This window comes from Entamoeba dispar, genomic scaffold (genome assembly GCF_000209125.1).
Source record: "Entamoeba dispar SAW760 scf_1105229463149 genomic scaffold, whole genome shotgun sequence".
Taxonomy (NCBI): domain Eukaryota; phylum Evosea; order Mastigamoebida; family Endamoebidae; genus Entamoeba; species Entamoeba dispar.
Genome location: NW_001855548.1, coordinates 5,823 through 14,906, shown reverse-complemented (window position 1 = coordinate 14,906; position 9,084 = coordinate 5,823). Strand labels below are relative to the sequence as shown.

The 9,084-nt window shown below is 27.4% G+C and overlaps 7 protein-coding genes across 7 annotated transcripts in view, besides 13 other annotated features; 5 read left to right on the top strand and 2 right to left on the bottom strand.

The window, feature by feature from the left end:
- Positions 1-242, bottom strand: part of EDI_082470 (uncharacterized protein) — a gene marked incomplete at both ends in the record, with an annotated part of 4,117 nt that extends 3,875 nt beyond the window's left edge. The window contains one exon of the mRNA XM_001740694.1: positions 9-242. Within this exon, the coding sequence (XP_001740746.1) occupies positions 9-242 (234 nt within the window). The remainder of the gene's footprint in view (positions 1-8) is intronic.
- Positions 243-265: 23 nt separating this feature from the next.
- Positions 266-304: a sequence feature (AT_rich).
- Positions 305-624: 320 nt separating this feature from the next.
- Positions 625-720: a microsatellite.
- A 245-nt stretch (positions 721-965) lies between these two features.
- Positions 966-1,105: a microsatellite.
- Positions 971-1,041: a microsatellite.
- A 21-nt stretch (positions 1,106-1,126) lies between the features above and the next one.
- Positions 1,127-1,284: a microsatellite.
- A 483-nt stretch (positions 1,285-1,767) lies between these two features.
- Positions 1,768-1,789: a sequence feature (AT_rich).
- A 206-nt stretch (positions 1,790-1,995) lies between these two features.
- Positions 1,996-2,016: a sequence feature (AT_rich).
- Positions 2,017-2,364: 348 nt separating this feature from the next.
- EDI_082450 (abhydrolase domain-containing protein, putative) lies at positions 2,365-3,675 on the bottom strand (the record flags this gene model as incomplete). Its single annotated transcript, XM_001740693.1, has 1 exon — positions 2,365-3,675. One exon carries the CDS (start codon positions 3,673-3,675, stop codon positions 2,365-2,367), a length of 1,311 nt encoding a protein of 436 aa, XP_001740745.1.
- Positions 3,491-3,554: a microsatellite.
- A 27-nt stretch (positions 3,676-3,702) lies between the features above and the next one.
- Positions 3,703-3,769: a sequence feature (AT_rich).
- Positions 3,770-3,803: 34 nt separating this feature from the next.
- Positions 3,804-4,409, top strand: EDI_082440 (uncharacterized protein; the record flags this gene model as incomplete). The annotated part of the gene is made up of 1 exon (XM_001740692.1): positions 3,804-4,409. The coding sequence occupies one exon, from the start codon at positions 3,804-3,806 to the stop codon at positions 4,407-4,409; it is 606 nt and encodes a 201-aa protein (XP_001740744.1).
- Positions 4,052-4,218: a microsatellite.
- Positions 4,410-5,079: 670 nt separating the features above from the next.
- On the top strand, positions 5,080-5,517 carry EDI_082430 (Four and a half LIM domains protein, putative; the record flags this gene model as incomplete). Its single annotated transcript, XM_001740691.1, has 1 exon — positions 5,080-5,517. The coding sequence occupies one exon, from the start codon at positions 5,080-5,082 to the stop codon at positions 5,515-5,517; it is 438 nt and encodes a 145-aa protein (XP_001740743.1).
- A 19-nt stretch (positions 5,518-5,536) lies between these two features.
- Positions 5,537-5,595: a sequence feature (AT_rich).
- A 493-nt stretch (positions 5,596-6,088) lies between these two features.
- On the top strand, positions 6,089-7,156 carry EDI_082420 (malate dehydrogenase, putative; the record flags this gene model as incomplete). The annotated part of the gene is made up of 1 exon (XM_001740690.1): positions 6,089-7,156. One exon carries the CDS (start codon positions 6,089-6,091, stop codon positions 7,154-7,156), a length of 1,068 nt encoding a protein of 355 aa, XP_001740742.1.
- A 25-nt stretch (positions 7,157-7,181) lies between these two features.
- Positions 7,182-7,254: a sequence feature (AT_rich).
- A 109-nt stretch (positions 7,255-7,363) lies between these two features.
- On the top strand, positions 7,364-7,939 carry EDI_082410 (arp2/3 complex 20 kD subunit, putative; the record flags this gene model as incomplete). Its single annotated transcript, XM_001740689.1, has 1 exon — positions 7,364-7,939. The coding sequence occupies one exon, from the start codon at positions 7,364-7,366 to the stop codon at positions 7,937-7,939; it is 576 nt and encodes a 191-aa protein (XP_001740741.1).
- A 27-nt stretch (positions 7,940-7,966) lies between these two features.
- Positions 7,967-8,088: a sequence feature (AT_rich).
- A 152-nt stretch (positions 8,089-8,240) lies between these two features.
- The window catches only part of EDI_082300 (cation-transporting ATPase, putative), a gene marked incomplete at both ends in the record, with an annotated part of 969 nt that continues 125 nt past the window's right edge, over positions 8,241-9,084 (top strand). Inside the window, one exon of the mRNA XM_001733472.1 lies at positions 8,241-9,084. This exon is cut by the window's right edge and continues 125 nt beyond it. Within this exon, the coding sequence (XP_001733524.1) occupies positions 8,241-9,084 (844 nt within the window).

The following is a 9,084-nucleotide window of genomic DNA, read 5'->3' as shown; positions in this document are numbered from 1 at the left end:
CACTCAACACAAATACATGAATTTGGTCCTGTTTCACATGTCCTACATCTATACAAAAATGCTTTAGAATCATTTCCCCAAACATGCCTACAACAATACGAATGTACTAATGGAGCACATTGCTCTTTAACTTTTTCAAACGGAACATTTTCAAACATCTCTAATATGACTTGGTTTGGCAAAGAGGAAGGATATTCTCCTGACAATATCTGGATAATGTTGTCGGAAAGTGAATTATTCATTGTGAACATTTGTAGTTATGAAGTTTTTTTAAAAAAAAAAAAACAAAATTCTTTTTATTTTTCTTTGGTGATGTTTAAATTTGTTCTCAATCTTGAAAATAAATCCTTACTGTTTTCACTGATGACATTCACCACTTCATAAATTAAAATACAAGTATTTTACTCTAACAATTTCTGTTTTACTCTGTTACCTCTATTTTGGACTATTTCTTATTTCATCACTTTTATTCTTTTAATGAATATATTCTAATAACTTGTTTTCGGACCCATGTGCTTTGTTAGTACTTGTACGTTGCATTAGTTATTTATCAAATTGAATATAAATGTTCTTTAGTATTAATGATGATATTTTATGTAATTATGATTTAACATTAAAATATAATATTGCTTTATTTATGAATGTATTGTATTCTCTATTTCTTTGTTTATTCTTTTCCTTTTTTATATTTTATTATTTGTTCTATCTTCTTATGTTATTGTAACTACTTTCTGTTTCATGAATATTGACATGATTTGATTGTATAATAATTTAAAGCAATAAGAGAAATAAATAACACTGCTCAATATCATTAACAAGTGATAATTCTATTTATCAATGATAGTTTCTCCATTCTAATCGTTTATTTCTACTCTTATTTATCACCGTTATTGTGTTGCAAACAATAATATTATTAAGGGGTATTGAAAATAAGTTCAATTACCAAAAAAGGAGAAAGGGTATTTGAAAGAATAAATGAATAGAAAGAAGAGTAGATAGAAAAAGTAAACCAATAAATCAAACAGAAAAATAAAGAATAAAATGACAAGGGCAATAGAAAAAGGTAAAGAGGAAGAACTATTCAATAAAACAAAGAATGAAATAATCGTAAAAACACTCAAATTGGAGAAACAGATATAAAAGATGAAATTAAGAAAATTAAAGAAAGATTCAAAAAGAATAAAGAAGAATTGATAAAACAATATACTAGCATGATAACAAAAGAAATAAAATAAAAACTGAAAGCTTAAAAATAAGAAATAAATATAGAATTGATAACAAGAAGAGTAAGAACTTTTATATTTGATTCAAATCTTAATAACTAGAATAAGAATATACCAAAACTTAAACTGAGAATGATAAATATAGAGCGTTTATTGTTTATTGAATGTGAAAATAAAATCAGAAGATTATTCATTCTAAAACTAAAAAATTATTTTTGTTTCAATGACTTGTTTTTGTTTTATCATTAGAAATAAAAAAGGTTCAAAAAGAATGATGAAATTTGGTAGTAAAATTTAAAAATATTTCTGTTAATTAACCTATTAGATGAGTGTTTAAGTTGTATTAAGATATGTTTAGATTTTTGTTAGTACAGAAAATGATATAACAAAATCATATTGCAAATAACTATTTGAATAAAAATCTATGTTAAACCTAGTTTATGTAAAACAACACCATATTGTTTCAATACAAAATTATTTAATATCATTTACATGATTTGATTCTGTTATTTGTCTTTTGTCTGAATTAAATACAAACAAATAGATATTATTTAAATTTAAATATTCATGACTTTTGGACACTAATAAAATCTTATTTTCATTTTTTAGGTTGATTGTTTAAATTTAATATTTCATAAACAATATTCTAAAATCTTTCCTGTTTTTTTATTATTAGAACTAATACTTCTTTGATTAAGATTTCAATTTTTATTCTTTGATTTGTTTAATGTTCTTTTCATTCACTTCCTCTTAACTGAAACTATTCCATGACTTTTTTTTTAAATTATTATTTCTCTTTATTTCATGCTATTCTTTAATTATGTTCAGTTATATATCTTCTATATTATCATATCAAAGAATAAACTTTCCATTATTTTATTGACATCTATAGTTTTGTTTATTTCAAATAGTCTGTTCATGAATTAAATCGTTTTCTAGTATTTTCCAATAAGAACTCTCATTAAACTCACTTTAATTTATCAATGAAATGTATTCTCAAATAGTTTCCTTGTTTTTTAATCAATTTGTTGCTTTGACTTATTTGCTAATTATTTTTATTTACCACCAGGAGTACTTCCTTAATTTTAGTGTAATACCATGGCTATGAAGAAAAAGACACAAAAATTTCAAAAGAAAGTTATTAAAAAGTAGTTGGTTTATAATTTCCAGAGTTGAATAACTTAACCAATTCATTACAATACTCTAAAGTTGCTTCATCAACAAATGATACTTTGTTAGAGTTGTCAACCCAACCTAAATGCCCTCCATTATTTGTAAGAATAAAAATTACATTTGAACTTGATGCTACCATATTTTTAACTCTTTGAATAGTGTATGATGGCATAATAGCAATAGGATCATCAATAGAATTAATTGCCAAAAGTGGGATACTTGATTTTGGTAAGAAATGATACCACTGCTCAATATCATAATAGTATGTCTCATAATGTCCAAATCCAAATAATTTACAATCAAAGTTATTGTCAAATTGTGGAACAGTTGTAACGTAATCCATTAAATGATAATCAAATGATGGTATTTTATGTTCTTTCATTGCATTTAAGAAGATGTCTTGATTTTTATATGCAATTTTAACAAGTGATTTAGTGAAACTATCCATAAATACTTGAGGAATAGCATTTGCAGTTGAAAGAGATGGCCAAGTAGCACTAATAGCAACACAACCAATGAGGTTACAACTTTCTCTTAAATTGTCAAGTCTACCACATAAAGTAGTTGATACCATTCCTCCCATTGAATACCCAACTGTAATAATAGGTGCTGTTGGATATTTAGAGTGAATATAATTAATACAAGTTACACTATCTTCTAAGCATGTGATATTGTATGCACGAGGTGTTGTCATTTTAGTTCCAGCACATCCTCTGTAAGTATAAACAACAATTCGATAATTTTTTTGTTTAGCATAATAAACAAATCTTTGTATATAACTTTCTCTAGAACCACCAGCAAGTCCGTGATAAACAAGTAAAATTGGGGAATTCTCAGAAAGGGTTTGTTGATTAGAAAGCCAGTCAACAGCAAATTTTCCATTATCATATCCATTAATGAACTCACGATCAAATTCTAATTTAATAGGAAAACGAGTGGCAAATACATTGATTGTTTGAATAATTCCATCACTAAGATAAATAGGTGATTTAAATGGTTTTAATGAAAAACAACGAGATAATTTTTGAGTAAATTCATTTGATGAAATTAAAATTTGTGGGTTACTAACGGTTAATGTCGGAACGACCAATGTCAAAATAAAACAAATACAAAATAATATTAAAAGAATAAAATGTAATGTAACAAATGAATAAAATATTCCAATAAAACTAATGAACTCTAATGTAAACCATAACCTTCTTTTAAAAAAATAAATGTACTCTTGAAGAGATAATAAAATTGAGTAAATGAATGATTTGCATAATAGAATGTTATTCATTTATATTGGGTTTTAGTAATTTATCAGTTTATTTTATTTAAAATGAATTAAAATATTAAAACTATCTAATTAAAAAAAATTTTTTAAATTAAAAGAAAAACTGAAAAGTCATAGTGTTTTTAATAAAAATGATGATGTGGTTATTACTATTTACTATCCTTACTTTTTCAAATGCATATGAAGACTATTCTGATGTACTTGACAACTTTGATGAATTATTAGATTTGGATGATTTTGAAGATTTCTATGATGCCATTTCTCCAAAATCTGCTTCTGTAAAAGGAAGAATGAAAAAAATTGCTAAGGCTGCAAAAAAGAGGGTCAAAAAGTCTACTAAAAAAGTTGTCAGACCTTCTCAAAAAACTAATCTAAACAAAACTAATAAAGCAAATAACCAACAAGCCGTTCAACCAACTAATAAAGTAAATAACCAACCGGTTGCTCAACCAAATAATAAAGTAACTAATCAACAAGCCGTTCAACCAAATAATCAACAAGCCGTTCAACCAAATAATCAACCAGTTGCTCAACCAAATAACCAACAAGTTACTCAACCAGTAGAAAAACAAAAACAGCCAAATGAAAAGCAAAATAATGAACCAAATATTCAAAAAACTAACAACCAAAATAGTCAAACACAAAGAGGTAAAGAGATTAAAGACGTTATTAACGAAGACGTTAGCAAAGTCTTACAACAAGCACATCAAATAGACTCACTTGCTCAATCCCAATAAATTAAGAAGAAAGTCTAATGTTTTAATTTTATTTTAAGGTTTTTTGTTTTTAAAAAAGAATAACAAAACAAAAAGAAGAACTTTGTTTTTTTAGTAAATGAGTAAGTTAATTCTGAGGTAATTTTAAAAGTTCAAAATAGTTCAGTTGAAATGACAATGAAATTAACAGAAGTATTATTTGTTAATTACTGACATTGAGGGGTTTGATATCGGTTCGAAAATTCTTCTTTTTTTGAAAAGAAGAAGAATTTATAATATTTAAAGAGTTAGGGATACTTATAATTCATTCACTTAAAGATGTCAACTTATGAAGTAGATGGAAAAAAAATTACAGTCACAGCTGATTGTGTTGGATGTAGTGCTTGTGTTGATGGATGTCCAGCTGGAGTCCTTGAATTAAAGGACGGAGTTTGTACTGCACCAAGAGTTGCTGATTGTGTCCAATGTCATGCATGTGAAGGAAACTGTGGTTGTGGTGCTATTCAAGTTGAATAGATTATAATCCAATCTTATTGCCTTTAATTATTTTAGTGGTTTAAAAAAAATGAAAAAAATTATGGTAATAATGAATGAGTTGAACATTAACTGGTTGTTAGAGTTCAAACTTTTTAACAAAAAACAGGAGAAGAAATATAAAAATAGTTTTTCATTAGAACTTAAAAAAATAAAAATGAGTTTAGAGTGTAGTGGTTGTCATAAATTATTTAAAGAACTTAACAGTGGACTTAAAGGAACAAGTTGGTGTGATGAATGTTTTAATTACAAACAATGTGCTAAATGTGGAAATCCAATTACAAGAAATATGGTAATTGTTAAAACCTTTGAAGGAAAAGATTATCATGCCGAATGTTTTAAATGTGTTGCCTGTAAAACAAGAATTAAGAAAGAGCCTATTGTGTATGATGGTAAGTTTTATTGTCAAGAATGTGGTGAACCATGTGGTGGATGTGGAAAGCCAATTGGAATGTCATTTTTAGAAGTATTTGGAAAGAAATGGCATGAAGGTTGTGTTAAATGTGTTAAGTGTAACAGACAAATTGGTGACGAACAATTTTATGAAGAAGATGGTAAACCAATATGTGCTGTTTGTGTTGATTATGATAATTAATCTTCATTCTAAATAACACTTTTTATTATTTTATGGTTTAAATAACAAATAAAAATTAAAAAATAACAAAATTTTAATGAAAACTGAAATTTAAGTGAACTTATTGTTGAACCCTCTCTAGAAGTTCGAATCTTTGTTGATTCATCCAAATGCAAATAAAGGTTCATTGAATTTCAATTAGTTCAAGAAGAAATTCAACGAAAAGGACAGAGAAGAAACTCCAAAAAGACGAAAAAAGAGAATTTGGCAGTCATGAAAATTCCTTCATTGTTATTAGAAATTTCTCTGAAATGAATATGAAGCTAGGATGAGAATGAAGTATGTTGTAATTCAAACAAGTATTAGCAAATTGAAGACCACCAATTCACCAAAAGAAATTTACAACTATTAATTTAATTGATTTGTATTATTTTACACACTTGGTACTATTTAAATAAGATTAAATAAAATAAGGTTTAAATAGTCAGTATTTAAAAAATTGAAACAAAAAGCCGTTTTAACAAATATTTCAAATGACCAAATAAACCCTATATAAATCAAATACATCTACAAAATATTAATTCAATTAATAATGAACACTGGTTTAGACATTAATAAGACTTGGAAAAGAATCAACGTTGATCCAAATGTTGAATCAAAACCACTTCATGTTCTTGTAACTGGAGCTGCTGGTCAAATTGGATATAATCTTCTTTTCTTAATTGCCCATGGTTTAATGTTTGGTCCAAATCAAACAGTTTATTTACATTTATATGATATTATGGTTGAAGCTATGGAAGGAGTAAAAATGGAATTAGCTGATTGTTGTTTCCCACTTGTTAAAGGAGTTATAGCTTCAAACAAGACTGAAGTAGCATTTAAAGATGTTGAATGTGCTATTTTAGTTGCAGGTATGCCAAGAAAAGTAGGTATGGAAAGAAAAGAATTAATTGGTATTAATACTAGAATTATGAAAGAACAAGCCCTTGCTCTTAAGAACTTTGCTAATCCTCATGTTAGAGTTTTAGTTGTTGCTAATCCAGCTAATACTAATGCACTTGTAGTTGCTAATAATGCTGGAATCAATGTTAAACAAATTACTTGTTTAACTCGACTTGATCAAAATAGAGCTATTGCTCAAATTGCAAATAAATTAAATTGTAAGGTTGAAGATGTTTCTGATGCTTTTGTATGGGGAAATCATTCAGAAAAACAATGTCCAGATATTTCTCATGCAGTTATTCAAACACCAAATGGACCAAAAAGAGTAGCTGATCTTGTTGATGAAAATTGGTTAGAATCTTTTAATAAAACTGTTCAAGAAAGAGGAGCTAAAGTAATTGAAATGAGAAAGGCTTCATCAGCTGCTTCAGCTGCCAAAGCTATTGTTGATCATTTTAGAGATTGGTGCCTTGGAACAAATAAAGAAAAAATTATTTGCATGGGAGTTTATAGTGAAGGACAATATGGTATTCCAAAAGGAATATTCTTTAGTATGCCAGTTGTTTGTTATGGAGGTGAGTATCATGTTGTAGATGATTTAGTACTTAGTGAATCAACTAGAACAATGTTGAAAAATTCTGAAGAAGAATTATTAGAAGAAAAGAAATTGGAGATAGCATATGAAGAAATTAAACAACATTTCAATGTTCACGAATAATTTTAAATTAGTTTAGAGTGTGTACTATTTTTTGTTTTATCAATTTTTATTAATTATTTCAATAACACAAAAATAATGATTAAATAAAATAATAAAATCTGGAATAAATAACAAAAAATAAATAACAAAGAAAGTTTAGAGTTGTAACTAAAAAAAAGAAAAGAAAAAAGTTGAACTTTAGATCTTTAAAAATAATAGATCTATAACATGGCTACCACTTATCAAGCATATTTAGATACTATTAGAGCAACATTGAATAGTGCAATGTGTGTAACTAACTTTGCATCACAATTAATTGAAAGACATAACAAACCAGAAGTTGAACTTGGTCTTTCAAAAGAAGTTATTTTTAAACCAGTTGTTATTGTTAGAGTACCATCTGAGCCAAATGCTGAAGAAAATGGAGTTGATAAATGTGAAAAAGTAATGATTGAGGGATCAATTAACTCAGTAAGAATTTCAATTTGTGTTAAAAAAGCTGATAATCTTGAAGTTATTCTTCTTAGAAGATTTGTTTCATTCCTTCAACAAAGAGCTGAGAATTTTGTTATTCTTAGAAGAAAACCAATTAAAGGATATGACATTTCATTCTTAATTACTAACTTCCAAACAGAAAATCTCTTTAAACATAAACTTATAGATTTCATTATTGAATTTATGCAAGAAATCGATAAAGAAATTTCAGATATGAAGATTTCTGTTAATACTCGTGCTCGTATTGCTGTTGCTGGTATTACTGGCATTGCACCAGCTCCTGGTTTCTTCAAGGCATTATTAGCTTAAATCAAACCAAATCATTTTTTTCATGTCTTTTTTTTTAGTTTTATATAACTTTTATTAATAACAAAAATTAAAATTTACAATGAGTTTTATATAAATCATAATTATTTAAAAGAATTTTTCAGTTTTTGTTTCATTAAATATTTTTTTTTCCTTTTTTATTAATGAAGAAAAAGTGTTGGATTTTTTACTATTTTAGTCCATTTTTACACTAAATAATCAAAAAAAAAAGAAAACAGGTCTTCTCTTACTGACACGTGGTCAATCAGGTTAAAAAAGAAGGATCTCCTAATTCTTTCATTACATGGGTCAAGATAACTCAAAACAAAAGCGACAGAGAATCGAATACAGTGGAAATCAAGACGCCACTTCTCCATTTGAGATTAGTGGAAATAGTCTCTACAACCTTGTTGGTAATAAAGATGAAGCTCTTTTCAAAGAACTTGGAGGAACTGAAGGTATCTGTAAAATTCTCAAGTCTAACCAAACCAAAGGTCTTGATGGAAGTGACCTTAAAGAGAGATACTCACAATTTGGTCAAAACAAATACCCAGATCCTATCATGAAAACATTCTTCCAAATGTTAGTTGATTCTCTTAATGATTCAACTCTTATGATTCTTATTGCATCTGCTTTTGTGTCATTATTTTTAGCTTTAGTTATGCCAAAAAGTCAAACATGTGGAGAAGAGCAAGAAATGAACACAGATTGGATTGAAGGACTTGCAATTTTTGTTGCAGTTATTATTGTCTCTGTTGGGTCATCAATTTCAGATTACAATAAACAAAAGAAATTCATGGAACTTTCTCAAGATGAAAAGAATGTTAATATTAAGGTAGTTCGTAAAGGGGAAAATACATTAATTTCAATTCGTGATCTTGCTGTTGGAGATCTTGTTAATTTAGATGTTGGAGATGTTATTCCAGCAGATGGTGTGTACGCATCTGGGTTTGATCTTAGAGTTGATGAATCTGATATGACAGGAGAACCTGTTGCTGTAAAAAAGTCTGAAAAAGATTATTGGATGATGTCAGGAACTAAAGTTACTGATGGTAATGGACAAATGATTGTTACTGCTGTTGGGTTAAATTCTCTTTGGGGTAAAACTAAAGAATCTCTTAATCAAGATAAACCAAGACCAACTCCAT